Source organism: Microplitis mediator, chromosome 6 (assembly GCF_029852145.1).
Source record: "Microplitis mediator isolate UGA2020A chromosome 6, iyMicMedi2.1, whole genome shotgun sequence".
NCBI lineage: Eukaryota > Metazoa > Arthropoda > Insecta > Hymenoptera > Braconidae > Microplitis > Microplitis mediator.
The window spans coordinates 19684181-19705604 of NC_079974.1; the positions used below are offsets into that span (position 1 = coordinate 19684181).

Below are 21424 nucleotides of genomic sequence, written 5' to 3' on the forward strand. Positions count from 1 at the left end.
AATTCCATTTACCAGATTACAGTTAATTGGCATAATCATTTTTTTTATATTATTTTAAATAAAAGAAATAAATTTTTATATAAATTGTGATATGCGATAATCGACACTTTAGTCATTCCACGCATTTATTTGAAACACTAATTAATCACACCCCCGATTATTTCGATCGGCTTCTTAATTTATTTATTTTTAAATATCATCTTTATCTTCATCTTACAACCCGTCATATATTTTTACGACTTTTAAATTTATCATTTCAATTATGCATTTTTTATATATATTTTTTTAGTCATCGACTTTATTAAGTATTCGATCAATAGAAATTTTTTTTTTTTTTTTAAATATTTTAAGCTCGACATTGAACGCAACAAAATGTATGAAAAAAAATGACTCATGATTTTATTTTTTACTTAAAAAAATTTTTTAAAAATAAATTTATCAGTAGCAATATATATAAATTTTAATCATAAGTACAGCAGGTGATTTAGTAATGAAGAGGGAAAGAATAAAATATTATCAGACACTAATTGGACGGGTGGGATATTCTATTACTGACACTTTCATACTCCAAGATCCTTAAAATTTTTTTTTTTTTTTTAAATAAAATGAATAATAAATTTAAATTAATTAAATAATCGAATAATTATATCATTACAACCGTTGAATTATTAAATATAATAATTTATAATATTTCTCACTTGGTTTGAATCACCAGATTATTGATCCGCGATAATCAATTAAATAATTATCAGTGCGATTAACAATTAAGGATTCACAGATTCCATTTAATACTTCAACCTTTGTTTTATGTACAACCCATGTCATTTTTTATACAATAAATATAATTTATCTGTTAATGCGTCAATGGTTCAGTTACATATTTATATTTTATATGTATGTTCAACTCACACTATCTGATATAGAATTATATGAATTTATGTTATCATTTATTAAATTTTTTTTACATACAATTTATAGTAATTAGTAGTAACAGTACAGTCGCTAAGGCATTTTTTAATGGCAAGTATGCATGTGCACTATGAGGGGTACTTTGATAAATTTATTTATTACGCCTAAAAATATCAGACGCATTTTATTTTTTTTACTTAAAAATTTTGTACTTTTTCCTAATTCGACTTTTATTGGAATTTATTTTTTATTTAAATAATTTAACTGTCGAAAAAATGCAGCTATGGGAAAGTACTAAGCCAGCAATTTTCAACATTTCTTTCATTCATATATTTATTATCTTTCATTATTAAATTATTTTTAATATGACTATTTAATATTTTAATTTTATTTTAATTATAAATAAAAATTTTTGATGACAGAAGATCTTAATTAATTATTTATTACATTAGAAAATGATAAGAATTCTTTTATTATTTAAAAAAAAAAAATGTCTGAGTAATTTGAGAGAAAATTTAAAAAATCAGTGAAAATATATAGCTTTGATCCGACACAAAATAATTTATATATTTTTATATTAAATATTTATGAGAACTATTAAATAAAATCATGTTCTTAGTATTTTAATAAATTATATTAACATATTTTTATAATAATGCCGTTCGAGAATTCGGGGGTGCGTATTTAATAACACTCATATTTTAATTTTATATTTTTTATGAAACAGCCTCAGAAATAATATAGAGTAGCACTTTTTTTTGTATTTTGAATTTTTTTATATAATCATTAATCACGCGAGAAGTGCCATCAGCGGGGAATTGGTTACATATTTTGCCTGGATTTGGCTTCTGACCTCACCACAACAGGCATTCGTATAAAATTGACGCTGAGTGATATATTATTGTTTTTTTTTTTATTATAATTTTTTTTTTTTCGATTTATCATTCTTGCTATTATTTTTTAAACTTTTGTTCATGTTATTATTATTATTATTATTATTATTATTATTATTATTATTATTATTATTATTATTATTATTATTATTATTATAATTGTTATTATTAATTTTATTATTATTATAATTAGTATTAATATTATTATTATTGTTATTATTACTAATATTATTATTATTATTATTATTATACAAGGCGCGCTATCGCGAATTTTATTATTATATTTAGGGAAGAATATAAAAATAGCTCACATGGTGTGATGGTGCGCCCGGCTGGATTTTACCATTGAATTTAAAATGACCGAAACATTTTTACTTTATAAATAATAATTATTTTTTTTTTCAATTAAAAAAATCAAATGTTGAAAGCGCGAAATTTAATGAAAGCGCGAAATTTATCATACGGAAGCATTAAAAAAATTATTCGCGTTTCTGTAACTACATAATCAACTATTACACAGGTTTTAAATTGAATTTTAATTTTTGAATTAAAAAAAAAAATGAATATGAAAAAAATTTTTAGTTCTGATAAATAAATAAAATTTGATTCATTTTAATTTCGGAAATAACCAGCTCTGCACGAGCGTAATTGATATTCAGTATTAGTCTCACAGCATGTAAATTGAAAAATAATCGATATACGTTTCAATTACTTTTCTCATATTTCAATTATAAAATATATCATAATCATAATAATAATAATCTATTTTATGTAATAACTTTAATAATAAAAATGATAGTAACATTAATAATTAATAATTATAATAATTTGTTTGCCTAGTAATTGAATAGAATCTACAGTATGTTGCTGACTAATCAAAGCCAATATATATCACGAATTGATTGATAATCGTGCAACATAATTGGCTAAATACTAGATTATTATTTAAATTTATTTAAAAAAAATATTTATTTTTCGGTCTCTTAAATTTTCATTATCTCGCTGTTTCATTTCACTTTTTAACTTTTATTATTCATATATATGTTTTATGTTTATGTCGTATGTATGTGTGTTATTTATTTATGTACGCGAATAAATAAGTTTTTGTGCGAATCTGAAAATTTCTATTTTTTAAAAATTACACGTGTTCACAGATTTTATTTCCTACTCACTTTTGTTGGTTGATTTTTTAATTATTTATTATATTTATTCATTTATTTATTTACATATATATATAGGTACTTATTAAACTAGAGATCGACCGAATCTCATTTTCTCATTGACTTGTTCCTAATTTATTATTATTTTATACTTTATTTATAATTTATCATTATTAATTTGTATATTAGGCATTAATATAAAGATTTAATTAATAAAACAAGTTAAGATAATATAAATATACATAATGTCGCTTGCAATTCTGTCTAGGCACTGTCTACATATTTATAAATATATCATAATAATTAAATAATAATAATAATAATAATAATACACTGTAAAAAAGCGGTGTTAAAATGAAATAACACTGGAGTAGGCGGTGCAGTTTGGCGGTGTTAAAATACGGGTGTTAAATCGGTGTAAAAAAAAATTCCACGTATAGAAATTAGAAAAAAAATGTATTACATATAAAAAAATATGAAAATTTAATGAATATCGTCTGGAGGAAATTTAAATTTTGCTTTGTAGTTATTTAAATAATTATTTATGTTATGCAGAATTTATTTAAAGATTACACAATTTTACGCCCACGGGACGTCTACGGTTTCCGTGGCGCCACCAAATGATCGCGAATTCTTGTAGAACTCGACGAAATAAGACTCTTTTTCAAATAGCTATCTTCTTCAGAAATGGGCTGATTCAGACGTTTTTTTTTTTTTCAAAATTTTCATCCTTAAGAGGATACGCTACCGGGCTTCTTTCTCACACTCAGAAAAATAAACGGGACTATTTTTGTTGCAGTCGTTAAGTAAATGAGAATTTTAAAACAATTTTTCTCGGAGACGAATTAGAATTTTTGAAAATACGAAATTTCTAGCCTAGTGTTTGTCCGTAAATTAAATTGAATTGAAAATCGGTTATCGTTACTCCTTAAACGCACTCCGGAAAAAAATTAAAAAAAATTGAAGATATTAAAATCTATGAAATATTTTACTTTTTTGAAAAAATCGCATTTTTCTCGAAATCCATTTTTCTCAAAAACTAAGCGAAATATCGAAAAATTTCATTCTTTAAGAAAGTATTATTTCGTCTTCTACAAAAATTCACGGTCATTTAGCAGCACCACGGAAACCGTAGAATCCCCAGAATATTCACAAAGTTAAATATTTTCAACACCGATAAATATTTTAACACTGGGAAATTTTTTTAACACCGGTAAAGAATATTTACACCTTCAACGGTGTTATTTTAACACCGACAATTTTAACACCTACATCACCTGAACTTATCCCGGTTTTTTTTTACAGTGTAATATTAATAATTATGATAAAAATGAAAAAATAAGTTAATAATGATAATAATAATAGTAATAATAACAATAATAATAATAATAGAAATAGTAATAATAATAATAAAAATAGTAATAATAATAATAATGAATAAATAAATTATAATCACAAAGTTAATAAAAATTTATCTTGCGACATTACAAACGTTATGGCTTTATTTACATATTTATTTTTTAAAATATCAATAAATATTAATATATCTCTATAATTGCCTAATAATGCGGTAGTTGTAATCGTAATCTATTTATCATAACAGTCACTATATAGTATTTATTTATTTCTCTGCACTATTTGTACTTGATTATAGTACACTGCATTATTTTAAAATTTTTAAAACTAGTAAAAAGATATTATTTATTTTATTCCTTTGTCACTTAGTTGCACGTATCAATAATATTTATTTTCATTCGTTTTTATTTATTTATTTATTATTAATATACTTTTTATTATTTAATTGTAATCATTGACCCGAAGAACTCTTAACAACATAACATAGTTCCGGGTCATTATCATCACTTACTGTGTCTTGATTTTAAACAGTTTTTTTATAATTATTATTTATATTTAGATTTTTTAAATTGTCTGTTTTTTTTTTCTCAGTAATCACACGATACTTCCACCTGTTTCATTATTATTTTTTATATATTTATAAACCTGTTAAAAATATGATTTATAATATATATATTATAATTATTATATATATTAAAGTTCATGTTGCTCACGTATAATCGTTGAGTTTAATAATCGCCACTTAAAATTTTAAATTATCAATTCGTTATCTTTCTCTCGAAGTTAATAGTGAAGATGAGCTGCTTTTGAGGTAACTTCAATTGGCACGACATCCGGTGTAATTACGTCGGTGAAATGTATCAAAGTAAAAGTTTTAGTGCCAAGTTGAGTCTAGTGGGTGTATGTGGATGTTGGCTGGATGGTGGAATTCAGAAAAAGGATACAAGAGGAAGTCGTTAATGAGTTTGAGTGAGTGAGCGAGAATCAGCTAGAAGAGAGGAGAGAAGATACTGATAGAAAGAGAGAGAGAGAGAGAGATGTTGATGTAGAGAGCATAATTTTGTGTGCTTGAGATTAGATGATTCTTCCGTACTGGTGGAAATCTCGCAGACACTGAGAATTGGAGCAGTTGTGCAGCAGCTAGAGCATTATTGCCCACAACAGCAGCATCAGTACCGCTCCGTATGCTAGTAAGACGAGTGTCGTCATTGATACGAATCCTTGTGAAATGTATCACTTTTGTGGAAGATTCTGCGGTCTTCACGTTGTAAATCTTGACTTGCGAAATTATTTTCGGATTTTGGCCTTGGTAATAGACCCGTTGGAAGTGTTCTCATTTCTAAGCTATGGACCTAAAATTTTAATATTTTATGTCAGTAATTATTACCTACAAGTACTAATGGATACTTCCATTATTAAACAAGTCTATTGGAAATGGGTGTAATCCAAAGCTTTTACAATCATTTATTTATTCATACGATTAAAATCAACTGAAATGAGCAATAATGTTGTAAAATTTGAGACAATGTTTCCATAATTTTAAAGTATTAACTATTTGTTGTATGTTAGTCATCTATATTAATACTTTGAAACTGCAGTCAATTCATTTCTTCTACTTTAGATTATAGTTTTATATAAATTTTTGTTGTGAAAGATTCCTTGTTAATTTGAAAAAAGAATGGAAGGATAAACTTCTTTTCAAAATTATTAAAATTTAAACAAAAAATATTACCATATATAGTCTAGATTTTTAGAAAATTTTCTGAAGACTAGAAAAAATTTCTTGCCCAAAAAAAATTTTTGTTTTCAATTTATAATTTAAAGGAATTTCTTTCTGTGTACGAAATAATTATCAGTACGTAAATTTATAAATTTTCTAGTTTTATTTTAATTTTGTCTTCAGATGTTAATTAGGAGGCAGTTTTTTCAAAATTATCTATAGCTTCTTCATAGTATCATTTATTGTGTCACTCAATTTTAGTACTGCAAAGCTATTGGCTAATGATGAACCAATCACGAGAGAAGATATTAAGAGACTGCAGTTTTGAAATATTTGAGGTATTTCGACCAGATACCTGTCAAAAACTTGCCAAAAACACTAATTTCACATAACAAAACATTTCAATTAATAATAATATAATTTATTTAAAGCCGTAAGATGGACGGTGGTGTCTGAAGGTTCACCTAAAGTTTACAAGTTCAATGATATTCATGCTTGTAAACTTTGACTACTTGAAACCGGTTATTTGTCAGGATTCAGTCAGTAATCTATCGGTCATCAATCAGTCATCTCGATGGAAAGTCTATAGAAAGTGTCTGGAAAGTGTCTAGAAGTGTCTGGAAAGTGTCTGGGAAGTGTCTTTCGGACACATTTCGACCAGATACCTGTCAAAAACTTGCCAAAAACACTAATTTCACATAATAAAATATTTCAATTAATAATAATATAATTTATTTAAAGCCGTATGATGGACGGTGGTGTCTGGAGGTTCACCTAAAGTTTACAAGTCCAATGATATTCATGCTTGTAAACTTTGACTACTTGAAATCGGTTATTTGTCAGTATTCAGTCAGTAATCTATCGGTCATCAACCAGTCATCTCGATGGAAAGTCTATAGAAAGTGGCTGGGAAGTGTCTGGGAAAGTGTCTCGGACACATTTCGACCAGATAGATATCTGTCAAAAACTTGCCAAAAACTAATTTCACATAATAAAACATTTCGATTAATAATAATATATCGCCGTGAATTAAAAATTGGTAGTTATTCATTTGAGAATTTAAATTGAAAATTTTAATTACGAGTGTATTTAATATTGAAAATCAACTCGACATAAATACTTAAGTAAAATAAATTTTTGAACTGTAAAGTTTTAAAGCGACATGATAATTTAATTTGAAATACTGAGCTTCGGATTAATGTAACCTAAATCAAAATTTAATGCATTGTAAAAAGCTTTGGTAGTACACAATTATAAAAAATTTTGAATTTTGATCGTATAACAACAAAAAAAAATAAATTAAAAATAACAACTTAGTGTTAATAGATTAGTCACTAATGTTTTAATGAATGAGTTATTTGTTAATGAGTTGTGAAAAAATGAGACATTTTTCGCTGAAAAAATTAACAAGATAAGAATTACCGATTCTTCACTAGCACTCGCGTGTGCCGCTTGCTCGGCAAGTGCATTAACGACCGCATTTATCGTTTTCGATTCACTACCAAGATCCTCCTCACGATGCGCCACCAAATTTGGATTTTTTCCAATTTTGTTCAACCTGTAGAGAAATATATAACAATATTAAGCGTAGGGAATGTTGCAAAGGACACAACCAACGATTATTATCGCAAAACGCATAAAAACCCTTGCAGGACTCAGTTAAAATTTTTTTATTTTCCATAAAAATAAAAACTATTAAATTCAAATATTCATAAAAAGTTCTTTACTTTAATTGTCTTGCAAAAGTTTTTGGTAATGACGGACCGGTGGATCGATTTAAAATAAATATTCAAAAACGCCAACCAACACAAGTATGCATGATGATTATATATGTGTATAAATATTTCCTTCAATTTTTTTATTCTTTCTCCCTCTCGCTCTCTTTCCCCCACTCTCTGTATCTCTCTACTGATATTATTACAACTTTAATTACTTTATATAAAATTTTATATGAAAACTTTTCCTATTAAATAAACCCGTCAACTTATAATTATAACTTGGAAATATTCAAACACATATAATGCTTATAAACCGGCCGGGCCAAGAGAGATAATCATAAAGATCAAGTAATAATATTTAACAAATAATAAATATTATAAGTATAAGTATAACATACATATATATACACTGTAAAAAAATCGGCAGTGAATTCGAAATGATTACGGATTTTATTTAAATCCGAATTCACTCCGATTCAGAGTTTTAATATTAAAATAAACTTTCCTTCGAAGTAAATTTCACTCCGAGGGGATTAAATAAATAAACAGTCATCCGTTCCGGATTTAATCTGCACCCGGGTCGAAAAATTTGATCTGATTTTAGTCTAACTGGACTGTATTTGGACTACTTGGCCTGTTATTGAACTTCTATAAAAATTTGAATCTGTTTTTGATCTACCCGGACCGAAAAATTTGATCTGATTTTAGTCTTATTGGACTATTTGATCTGTTTTTGATCTTTTACAAAAATTTTAAGCTGTTTTCGACCTGTTATTTTAAAAAACAATTGTGTTACGGGCAGACAAAATTAGATTGATTCTTGAACTTTGAAAATTTTAGTTCTGAAAATTTGCAAGGACAAAACTAGATTAAATCATGGACTTATAAAATTTTTATTTATGGGCAATATTTATAAGAAAAATATTAAGTTACAGAATTGATTATGTTTTGCTTACTATTTATTTAGTATCTTTTGTTTAAAAATGTCGGCAGTTAATGAAAGTTTGACAGCTTAATTTTTAGTTTTCTTGAATGAATATTTATAGCATTGAATAAAAGTGATAAAATGACTCTTAAAATGTCAAGAAATTTTGCTTATTTACTTTATAAAATTGAAAATATTTTGGCAATAGAAAACATCAAAATTCTTGTGCATTACGGAAGCGCATTAGCATGTTTCAAATACCAAGAAAATTGAAATAAATTTATAAATCTTGATTATTATTATCATTATTTATATTTATAAAAAGTCCTGTTTTTGTCCTTAAAAACAATTGAACACAGACCAATAATTATAATAAAAAAGTCTGTTTTTAGTCTAAACCCGATTTAAAACAGACCAAATATCATACGAAAATAAGTCTGATATTTGCCTGGATAATGACTACTACGGACAAAAACAGATTAAATTCCTATATAAAATGAATACGATTTATAAACTTGAATTGAAAAAAAAATATTTGAATTTATCATTTATTTTAAAACAGATCTAATTTTTTGACCCGAGCATTCACTCCGCAAAATTTTTACAGTGTACATACTATTACTTTCACTTATGAATACAGATTAAAGTTAAATAGAATACAGATTAACAATTAATATGTACACATTTATATTATAAAAAGACATTGATAATTGAAATATATATATAGATATAAAAATATTGAGCTCTACTACTGGCAGCTGTGGCGAAAGCTTTGGCGCTTAGCGTGATAAACGCAAGCGATATTTATGCGCGATTAATCTATAATTATTATTATTATACATATATGTAAATAGACAAACTCATAATTCACATATTGCTTAATATACAATGTGATTTGAGTTCTGTCCCTCTTGGTGTAATCACAAAGTCTGAAATTTTTTTTTTGTCATACAAAAAATAAAATAATTAGACTTCGTCTTAATTACCCGGCGGCAAACATAAAAGCCTCGCGAAACTTTCTTTTTTTTCTATAATAATTGTATATATATTTAATAAATTAGTAATTGATATTGAACATTAATCAGTGATTAATTTGTTGATATATTTTTTTAGAGATCGTTATATAGTTAGTATAGAAAATATAAATAGTTTGATAAAGAAAGCGCGAGTACATTGATAAGCAAAGCACAAATAAAGTCGAAACACCCATTGGGATAATAATAAATAAGATAGTAATCCCGGGTCGAAATTTAAATCGTAGATTGAAATTTCCAGACTTTGAAAACGTAAATCCAACTTTTGAAGACGTAAATAGACGTAAAAATGGATTTTAGATGTAGTAGACGGACGAAACCGTAAAAAAGGCGCGTAATCGTAGACACCTTTCAAATCTTGCAATAAAAAAATTAAATTGTATTGGAAACATTTCATTACCAAAAAAGCATCCAGCAGCCAGAAGAGAAATAAAAATTTTCAGTAGTTTTTGAAAAATATTGGGCCTTGCAGATAACTAGACCCTATACTCTCTAAACTAGTTCACGAGCCATCAGTCGAGTTATCTCCTGCAAAGCCCAATATTTTTCAAGAACTACACTGAGAAAAAAAAATACTATTTTCCAAACAAGAATTTCTTTGTTCAAGAAGTCCGTTCAAAATATTTATTATATTATTATTAATTATCAATTTCTTGAGAAAAGAGCATCAAATTTATTTTTGTTATTATATGAATTTGATATTATATTATGAGTAAACAAATGAATAGCTTTACTTGAATTAAATAAAAATTATTTCCTTCAATTCTACGAATTCTTGAGACAAAATTGTATATTCTCGAAAATTATCAAGAATGTATGTTCTTGTATCAAGTAAATGTTCTTGATACAAGTATTTTTTTTTCTCAGTGTACTGAAAATTTTTATTTCTCTTCTGGCTGCTAGATATTTTTTTGGCAATGAAATGTTTCTGATATGGTTTAATTTTTTTATTGCAAGTTTTGAAAGGTATCTACGATTACGCAAGTCTTATTTACGTTTTGTACGTCTAAAATACGTTTTTACGGCTATTTACCCGTACGACCAAAGTATATATCCGGAATATATACGTGCAAAATTGAATATATGTCTCATATATGCGGCATATATTCAAATTTGCCCGAATATATACGGATATATACTTTTTCAGTGCGGGATACGTCTTCAAAAGTTGAATTTACGTTTTCAACGTCTAGTAATTTCAATCTAAGATTCAAATTTCGATTCGGGAATTGTTAATTAATAGCATTAATAAAAAGAAGAATACGAACAATAATAATAATAATAATAATAATAAAAGTATTATTATTTATGGTGGGACAAGGTAAATGGTGATCGACATCTATTAGCACACCAACTCGATAAAACAATCCTAACCAAAGTTTATACCTCTCGGCGGCAACGCTCTCCATGGTTCTACGCATAAGCGGATATTGGTCCAGTACTGCATTAAAGTGGTCCACTGAGAGACTAAATAGATTGCAATATGTTTCGGCACGTACTGATGCAACACGCCTTGCATTTGTGAGCAAACATATTTCACCAAAGTACGAACCATCGGATAACGAAGTTGCCACCTCACCATTTGCCATTACAATATCCACTATTCCTTCTTGTATAAAATACATTTTAGAGCCTATTGTACCCTCTTTTATTATTATGTCACCTAAAATAAAAGTTTTTTTAATTTCAATACGTAAAATAAATATTTTAGTTAAGAGTAATGAGTAATTATCAAAAACTTTTAACAGGAAAAGTTTATTTCTATTTATTTCAGACTGTTTAATATTCAAAATTAATTAGCTTACACTATAAAAGTAAATAAAGTGAAGCTTTTTAATTAATATGCAAGATAAATTTTATGACTGTTTGAATAGAGGATTAGGTTATTACTTTTTTAAATTAAAATTTTATCAATTTTTTTATAGCTTTCAATGTAAAGTATAATTCAACATTTTTTTACTTCCGACTCATCAAAAGCGAAGGGTTAGTGGAGTTCATATTCGTTTACAAATTTTTTACCGGTACTTTCACTTTACATTGTCTTCATAATCACTATAAAAAATATATATATTTTACTACAAAAAATAATACTTTTAATTAAATTCCAGTGACGTCAATTTGTCTGATCGAATGTCATAAATTTTTTTTGAAAATTCTATTTTACGACGAAATGATAAAAGAAAAAATGGTGAAATTTAAGTTTCAATTAAAAGTTTCACGGTCGAAGTGCGCGGTAATATTTTGTTCAAAACTATAGTAATTTAAATGTTATTAATATAATATGATAAATGTTCTAGCAGATGTTATATATTATTAATAATACCTGGTTGGAAGACTTCATATCTCAATTTAGTGACAACATCAGAGACAAAGTTTGAGTCTGCATTTGCAAAGAACGGTACCGAAGCAACGAGCGATCTGCAGTTGTAATTTATCACGTCCTAAAAAGGTAAGGTAAGTTGAGGTGTTAGATCGATAAATATATATCTCGTAACTATGCTGAAACTAGTCAAGTAATAAACAACAATAACAACTATAACTACTGCTCTATATCGTCTGTATGTACAAGTCATAAGATACGAGCTTATAAATATATATATAAATCAGTAATACCTCTCTAAGTTTTTCCGAAAGTTCTCCAAGGATGAGTTCTTCGTCGAAAAACTTGCCTTGGTAACGATGCTCAAAGTACTCAGTTATTCTTTGACGCATTTCTCGAGGTAGCTTTCGATACGCCATGTACTCCTCGACTTGTTTGACCTGGTCAAAAATTCCCGGGCATCAGTATGTGCATTTAAAATGCTTTGGATTGCGCCAGTGGATTTAGATTTACATAAATGGATTTTCAATGTTATACCAATGGCATTACACAAATATACGGAGTTGAATATATTTATATATAGAACCGGAATAGGGAGTAATGGTGCTGATGGTGGAGTGTGTATACAGGCGGACACACATTTAAGGTTTACCAGTGAATTATTTATTTACCTTCTCACGATACTGCCTACGCGATGAGTCAAGTGACTGGATAAGATTTGTGGCGTGACCAAGGAACAGTGCATAACATGTTGCCCCACTGATCATGCTGAGCATCGTGAGCCACATATCGGTCAATGACTGCGGTGGAAACCTGCCATATCCTATGCACAACATGTGTGACATTGCTTTGAAAAGGGCCCAGGAGTATTGTTCCAGCCAGAAGGAGTCCTTGTTAAATTAAATCAGTTGTCATTCATTAGTAGAATTAAAAAAAAAAAAATCTATATTTAACTACTGGATATTTTGACACGAAATTTGCACCATAAACTTCGGTGTATTTCAAAAAAGATTTTTATCTGTATAGTTCCATATGAAAAAATATATATCCGGGCAAATTTGAATATATGTTGCATGAATGAGACATATATTCAATTTTGCCCGGATATATTCCGGATATATATTTTTCTCGTATGGGTTGTTATTTTGATCATAAAATCTATATTTTTTCAAATTTCGTTCCAATAAATTTTATCGATTATCGATTGCTCTTTTTTTTCAAATAAAATAAAAAAACATTATATATAAAGTATTCTACGCCAAATCGATTACTTTGAAACCCGACCCCCTTCGATTTGGCTGAAAATTTTTGTTCTTTTTTTACCCGATCGAAAAGTTGTATCAGAATTTTGTCAAATTTTTTGACCCAGCCAAAAAAAAAATTATGAATTTAAAAAAAAGGCTTTTTTTTTAATAAGCTATAACTAGGGTCAGGATTTTTGCGTTAATTTAAAAATAATTAATAATTAGTGGTGTGAAATTTTTTATATTACGGGGAAAATATTGGTCTTATGAAAAAAGTTTTGAAACAAAAGTTGTAGGAAATTTAATTTTCTAAAAAAAATGTCTCTTATAATTTTTTCTTAGGACTACTAAGAAAGCCGTTATTTTAAAATTAAGATTTTCATAATTCCCAAAATTTTGAATCATTCATTATGAATCTTAATTTTTGAATTACGGTGAAAATATTGATCGTATAAGAAAATCATAAGAGACATTTTTTCTAGAAAATTAAATTTCTTACAACTTTTGATCGATAACTTTTTTACTAAGACCGATATTTTCTCCGTAATATCAAAAATTTGAACTATTCATTTCAAAAATACGCCAATAATCTTGTCCTTAGCTATAACTTTTTCAAAAATTGACTTATCCCGAGGTTTTTTGTCAAAGTTGTCATTTCCAAATGTTAATTATAAAAAAAAATTATTTAATTATTTTAAAAAAATTTTCCCATTAATACAAAGTACATATTTTGCGCGGGATCTGATAGAATTTAATAAAACATCGAAATCCGCAATCGATATTGATCTTTTGTCGATAAATTATAAATTTATATGAATTATTTATACATATTTTTTTTTTTAAATTTATCATTCAACTGATAAATTATTTAACATCATAAAAATTTATTAGATGTTTATGGATATTTATTGTATTGAAAAATTTTTATTGGAATTCACTTCTTCCAAGTTTACGCGGATCGAATTAACGCTTCGTAAAGAATTAATTTTTTTCTTTTTCTTCGAAGTACTTTTAATTAAAAATGAAAAATTGTTGTCTGAAGTTATTTTACCTGCAATTCATTAATCGCGACCCAAGAATTACTTGGGAATCCCTGAAGCATAGGAACGAGGAATTGAAGACAACCACTCCAGTGGCCGATCAATAGCATCATACAGATCAGATTGAATATTCGCATGAACACCGACGCCATATTCAGGAACTGCCAACAACAATAACAATTAGCTTTACTTCTTTTTTTTTAAATTATTTATTTGTCGACCAAAAAAAAGTTTAAAAAAAACGTTCATCGGGAACTTCAATCTAATTATTAGTATTTTTTTGCTCAAACCGGGATTAATTGACTTTAATTATAATTAAATATAACGGAAAGGAAGTACTCATTTCTAAATAAATTTAAAGGGTTCGTTAAATAGCATTTTTGGCAAATGTGTACAGCAAGTAAGCCAAGTGAAATTTATATTAAAAAAATTAAATATTTGAACTATAAAAATTACACCGCAATAGAGGTGTTTTATTAATTAATTTTTTTAGCGTTCACTGACTTATTAAAAAAAAAAAATTAACTACATGTAAATCTAAAATATTTGAAACAATATTGAGGGTAAACAATCATAAATAAAATTTTTAAATCATAGTACACTAGCGACAAATAAACAACATAAATTTTCAAGCCCCAGACTGTAAATAATAAAATAAATTGTTAATAATAAAAATAAATTAATTAAAAATAAACCAAAATAAAAAACATATTGATATATTTATTAATTAAAAATAAAATAAACACACATTAGTAGGTTTTTAAATAAAAACATATTGTCATATATTTTAATAATTTTTCCAAACGTAACAGCAAAAAATAAATAATATTTAAGCATGTTACATTGGGTGTTACTGTAACGTAAAAAGGGATAACTGCAAATAAACTGTAAATAATAATAATAATAAATAGTAAAATATAAAATAACATAAATTTAAAAGCTACAGTATCAACATTGATACGAAAAATCAATCTCATGGGCGTTATGAAATTCTCGAATGCGGGCCATCCTTGTGCGCCGGTGCAAAATTCTTGCTATTGTAAATACAATAGATCAAACACTCAACTTTATTTCTTTTATTTAAATAAAAAGTCTCAAGTATAAAGAGCAGACGAGATCGATTGATCGTTTAGTTTAAGTTAAATAAAATAAAAATATAATTGTGCATGGAAACTAAAGAGGAGAGACAGTCGTCAAAGGAAACAACACAAATGCATTTAATTATTTACAGCTTCAAGTCGCAAATAAGTTATTTAAAATAATAAATAATTATTTATTTGAATTGACTGTTAAATGCAGGATTTGTTAAACTAAAGGGGGTAGAACATTGTCTACAGCTCACACAGCATCTTTGAGGTATTATAACACTTTAGAGGAATAATAATTATGAAAAAATAATATATTTGTTTATTTATTTCATTTTAATCGATGAAACTTTTGATGGTTTGTGAAATATGATGCGTGTGCGCCCATCTGATCAGCTTGTTCATTAATTATTTTTATTTATTTACTTGTCATGAATCGAGTATTAAGTCGAGTACACTGTAAAAAGATCGGTGTTAAAAATGTAATTTAACACCGCGCGGTGTTTAAATGAAATAACACCGGTGTAGCCGATGTAATTTGGCGGCGTTAAAATACCGGTGTTAAATCGGTGTTAACAAAAATTCCTCGTATAGAAATTAAAAAAAAATGTATTACATATAAAAAAATAAAAAAATTTAATGAATATTATCTGGAGGAAATTTCAATTTTTAAAATATGGGTGTTAAATCGGTGTAAAAAAAAATTCCACGTGTAGAAATTAGAAAAAAAAATGTACAGTAGGACTTCGTTATAAGACTATTAGTTTCTCTCTCAAACTATCGCGATACCTGGTTTATAAAAAAGAGAATGATAGGCTTATAACGAGGTCCGACTGTATTACATGTAAAAAAAATATGAAAATTTAATGAAAATTATCTGGAGGAAATTTCAATTTTGCTAAGTACTTGTTTAAATAATTATTTATGTTATGCGGAATTTATTTAAAAAATACACAATTTTACCCCCACCATTTCAATTGCTAATAATTTAATTAATTAATAAAAATACTGTTTAACTTTCGTGATCGGGTAAGTAAAAATATTCACAAAGTTAAATATTTTAAACACCGAAAAATATTTTAACACCAGGAAATTTTTTTAACACCGGTAAAGAATATTTACACCTTCGGCGGTGTTATTTTAACACTGCTTTCGATGTTGAAATTTAACACCAACACCGTTTTTTTTTGTATACCGGAAGATCAAAACGTTTTTCACGCAACGAAAATTATAATAATTCATGTAAATTGACTCTAAAGGTGACTTAAGGGGTAGTTCGGGCCGGCCTGCAATTATCGGCTGACGTGCGAAACATTTCAGAAATCTGTCAGTAGATTTTTTACTTTTCATTTCGTTTTTTGTACTTCGTCCCGCGAAAAACGTTATGATTTTCAGGTAATTTTTTTTACAGTGTATGACTAATTGCAACATGGACTTTTGGACTCACATTGTGTGGTAATGTTCTGGATAATAAATAACCCACGTGGAAAGCTTGCTTTGCACATGTTTAATGCTACATTTGGAGACTGTATCAATATACATATGTATGCATTTACATATGTGGACATATATATGTATGTGTGCCAACTGGATGGACCCATACGCACACATGATCGACTGAGCGAACAACCGTCACGGACAAACCGTCAACTGATGTTACGCTTCGTACACGACAAACCCGTTTAACTTAACATTGCTCTACAATATTTACTATTATCTCTGGATTGCGTCTGCCTTTGTACTAAGAGACAATACACCAGATAATTACATTTAACATTAAAGAAAAAAAAATTTATTTGTAATAAACTAAACGGGTTTGTAGATTTTTTTTAAATTATCTGGATGATTTGATGAATGAAAATATCACCTGAGGGAATATTCTATTCGGATATGGCTATTATTTTAATTTATTGCTAATTTTATTTATAATAAACATCATTTTACCTCTAATAATTCTTAATACGCTTAAATCATTAGTAAAAATTTATTGGGATACAATATTTCAATTATTTATATAAAAAATAATTTTAAATATTTTTTTTTACTTTTTACAAGTCACAAAATTAATAGAATTTTTTTTAATGATCAATTGATAAAAACCGCGAGTGATAAGAAATGAATGCTGGTAAAATTTACGAAAATAAAAACAAATTTTGAGCTTTTAATTGCTCAGATAAATTTGGGATTCCCTCCAGCTTGACAGTCAATGGTAAGCATATTTTTTGATTGTACCATAGGTCGGTAAAGATTTAAATACTCGGCTAAAAAAATTTTATCATAAGAATTTTTACTTATCTCGGGATTACCAGAACTAAATGATAATTGAAAGCTCAAAATTGACAGCATTAACCCATTTGACTGAATAAATTTTTATAAATATGAGTATGAGTATGAGTATGAATATGAGTATAAGTATGAGTATGAGTATGAGTAGTTAAAAATATATATAATTTGTAATTCAAAATCAGAGCATTTTGAGCAATAAGCAAATTGCATTACAAGCAATAACAATAAAAGCCATTAAGCGTATAAAGATTATTAGCAATGTAGCAGTGGCTATTTGTCTATAAAAAAAAAATTAAGGTATCGTAATAATAACAGTAATAATACAACATTTAAAATACTCATGGCGGTAACGGATGCGGGTTACGAAAATTGTATACACGCACACGCATAGAGGACAAATAAATTAACATACATACACACAGCATAGACGTATTTCAATAGTACAAAATTACAACATCTAAAATATATATATACTTTTGTTGATGAATAAACTTGTCTACCAGGAAAATTTTGTGCAACTTTCCTCGTGGTATATTTTGAAACGTCAAATATTATGCTGGTGTAATTTATTACTTGTGAATCTGCGATTTAAAGCGACAAAGAAGGGACGCCCAATTACGTGCGCTGCATCGAGATATATTTATATGTATATATATATAGAGACATACATATATATACATATATATAAATTATTATACACTGTCTAGCGATCAAAAGATCAAGAACTTTTTAAAACTAAATTATCTAAACCATCGATTTATACCAAATATATACATATAAATTAACATATAACATATATATTTGTTTATATACATATACAATAAAAGTTTATAATTTTATTTCTATAAATAAAAGTCAAATCGTGCGATAGATTTACTGGAAGAAAGAATTGATAGACAGAAATAGATAGAAGAAGATTTTTTTTCATACTTAGCATCAGAAGTTTTGTTTATTTATTTATTTTTAAATATTTGAGCGACCGATTTTCCCGAAGACGATGAAGGTGAAATATATTTAATAACTTTTTATCGCTAGGCACGTGTTTCAAAGTGTTAACTTTTTTTTAGCATAGCCTATCGCTGCCTAATGGTTACGAAAATAATATATATATATGTATATATATATATTATAGTACGTATATTTATACATGTATATAGTTTAATTAAAATAGCAGTTTAAGACAAAACAGTAAATTAATTAAAAAAAATAATTAGACGGCGGAAGGAGTAAGCGAACGTCTTTTATAAATTATTTAAATTAATTTTTTAAAAAGTAGAAACCAACGAGCCAATCAGTGTGCAGATCTCCCCTTTTTTGCGCATTCTCTATTTTCCAGGCTCAAAATTCAAAACCGATGGATGTGGAATTTTTAGTAAATTAAATTTTTCAAATTTTACGTACATATTCATTATAATTATAATCATAATTATAATTATAATTATAAAATAGACTGTATACAGCAAGTATAATATAAATGGATTAAAACTTAAAGTTAACAAGCTTTTTGTTTGGTGAATGCGAGAGCGCACTTTAAAACTTAAAGCCGTACAGAGACTTCTCTGGGATCATTATTCAAATATTATATCAAACATAATATTCGACACTCGGAAATGTATGAGATAAAATAAAATATATATTAAAAAAAAAAAAAATAAGTGAGCTTGCAAGAGCATTAATAACGATCGTACTCCAATGGGAGTTGAATAATAAAAATGGGTTGTGTGATATAGATGCGTTGTTTATCTTTGATATATGCATATATATTTTCCACTCCATCGTGCTTTGAAAAATTGAGCTGGGATGTTTTATTATTTATTTAAAATTTAAAATAAAAAAAGAGGAAAGTCGCATTGGTTTATAAATATCATTAAATATTTATTTTTATTGGGACTGCTTAGAGATAAGAGCTTGCGCGGTTTTATTTTAAAATGATTTTGCTTCTTCATCAGGAGGGCGGGTTACCTTAAAAATAAGGTCGCTTTTGTTGAAACCGGACTTCTTTTTATTCATATTGTCAGAGCTTAGGCGCCCCCTCCGCTCAGTGCGTTTTTTTTGTAGGTTCTGCAATATCTAGAAACAAAAGAAAGCCGGGACATAGCAAGACATAGTAAGAGAAGAGTTAGACAGGGAGTTCCTTGATTTTATATTTTTTAATACTATAATTGTGTTAACTTTTTTTTTTAGGAGAAAAATAAATAAAATTGAAAGGAAAATTTAAAGATGAAAAAATTGAGTTTAACCAAAGAAAAAGAAAGAATAATTTAAATGAAAAATTATAAATTCATTTGTTAAATTAGCCATTTTTTTTTATGATAATGAAGATTTAAATAAAATAATTTGTTAGTAAAAAATAGTTAAAGTATTAGGATTAGAGCACTAGTAAATAAGTAATTTAGCAACGAGCCTGAAACCATTATCGCTCTTTCCATCATTTTTTTATGTCTGTTATCTTTAATACCGTTTTTTTTTTATGTATGACTTTTCATTCTCTCCTTTATAATTATTTCAGACGTCAATTAATTGTTTATTTTTTTCTAAACAATTTTACTCTCTCGTTTTTAAAAGTGTGTGTGTAATAAAATTGTCAAAAGTTTTAATAAATTAATTTGATATTAATTAAGAAAAAAAACTCGATTTTTACGAGCGTTTCCGGGTGTATAGTAATTTTATTTAACACCCAGATACAAAAGTGTACAAGTTGACCATAATCGCCTTGTGACAGCGAGACAACAGCAATAAATTAAATAATGTAAATATTAGTAAGCTTGTTAAGGGGGAAAGGAGTTTGACATACAAAAGAAAAGATATTTTTGTGATTTTTTTTTTCAAAGTACCTTCTTTATTAAAATTTTTTTAATTTGTGGTATTATTAAGCATCGTTTCAAGAATATTCTGTGAAATTTTCATAGAAAAATATTGAAAAATGAGCCAGTGGTAGTGGGGAGAGACGAGCCATTTAAAAAAAAAGTCTCCATGCGATAGGCAGGATAACTCATGACTGCTTCAAATGAAATTAAAAAACCAAAAAAGATTTATCGAGTACATAAGTTTATGTAGGATTTGAATGAAGGAATAAACAAAATATCCATTTTTGAATTTTTGATAAAGGCGAAATCAGAAAATTTTGATTTTTCCCAAAAATTGCTCCTTTTGTTTAATTAAAAAATAAATAGTAATTGAAAAAAAAAAAAAATACTTTGTTCAAATCCAAGATAAACTTATGTACTCAAGAACTTTTTTTGGTTTTTGATTTCAGATGAAGCAGGCATGAGTTATCCTGCCTAGCATGGAGATTTTTTTTTAAGGCGACTCGTCTCTCCCCACTACCACTGGCTTATTTTTCAATTTTTTTTAATGAAAATTTAGCAGAATATTCTTGAAATGATGCTTAATAATGTTACAAATTTTAAGAATTTTAATAACGAAGGTACTCTGAAAAAAAAATCATAAAAATATCCTTTTTCTTTTTGTATCTCGGACCCCTTTCCCGCCTGAATTAACGCAATTACTGTAAATAAATTAGTAAGTTTTCATTTGAAAGCTGACTGAGCAACCGCTTAAGCGAAAAAGCAAAAATTTGATCGCGATGCAAGCGTCAAAAATAAGTTTAATATTTTTTAATAAAAAAGGATTATGGTAATTTATTTTAATTATTTAAACCTATTGAATAAATGTATATTTTATTTTGTTCCCAGGGGATTTTAATAAATTGAGAGGATTTTTATTTAATAATA

General features: G+C 27.1%; 1 protein-coding gene across 8 annotated transcripts in view; it reads right to left on the reverse strand.

Annotated features, from left to right (window-relative positions):
* The window catches only part of LOC130669557 (potassium/sodium hyperpolarization-activated cyclic nucleotide-gated channel 2), a 185714-nt gene continuing 164290 nt past the window's right edge, over positions 1-21424 (reverse strand). For 4 of the 8 annotated variants that reach the window (XM_057472521.1, XM_057472525.1, XM_057472524.1 and 1 more), the window contains 8 exons: positions 19653-19760; positions 14331-14480; positions 12707-12925; positions 12329-12475; positions 12039-12156; positions 11090-11378; positions 7461-7596; positions 1-5670 (listed from right to left, as the gene is read on the reverse strand). In XM_057472521.1, coding sequence (XP_057328504.1) covers positions 5524-5670; positions 7461-7596; positions 11090-11378; positions 12039-12156; positions 12329-12475; positions 12707-12925; positions 14331-14480; positions 19653-19760 — 1314 coding nt within the window. In that variant the 3' untranslated portion in view covers positions 1-5523. The remainder of the gene's footprint in view (positions 5671-7460; positions 7597-11089; positions 11379-12038; positions 12157-12328; positions 12476-12706; positions 12926-14330; positions 14481-19652; positions 19761-21424) is intronic. The other 4 variants (XM_057472522.1, XM_057472526.1, XM_057472527.1 and 1 more) reach the window with 3 other exon arrangements.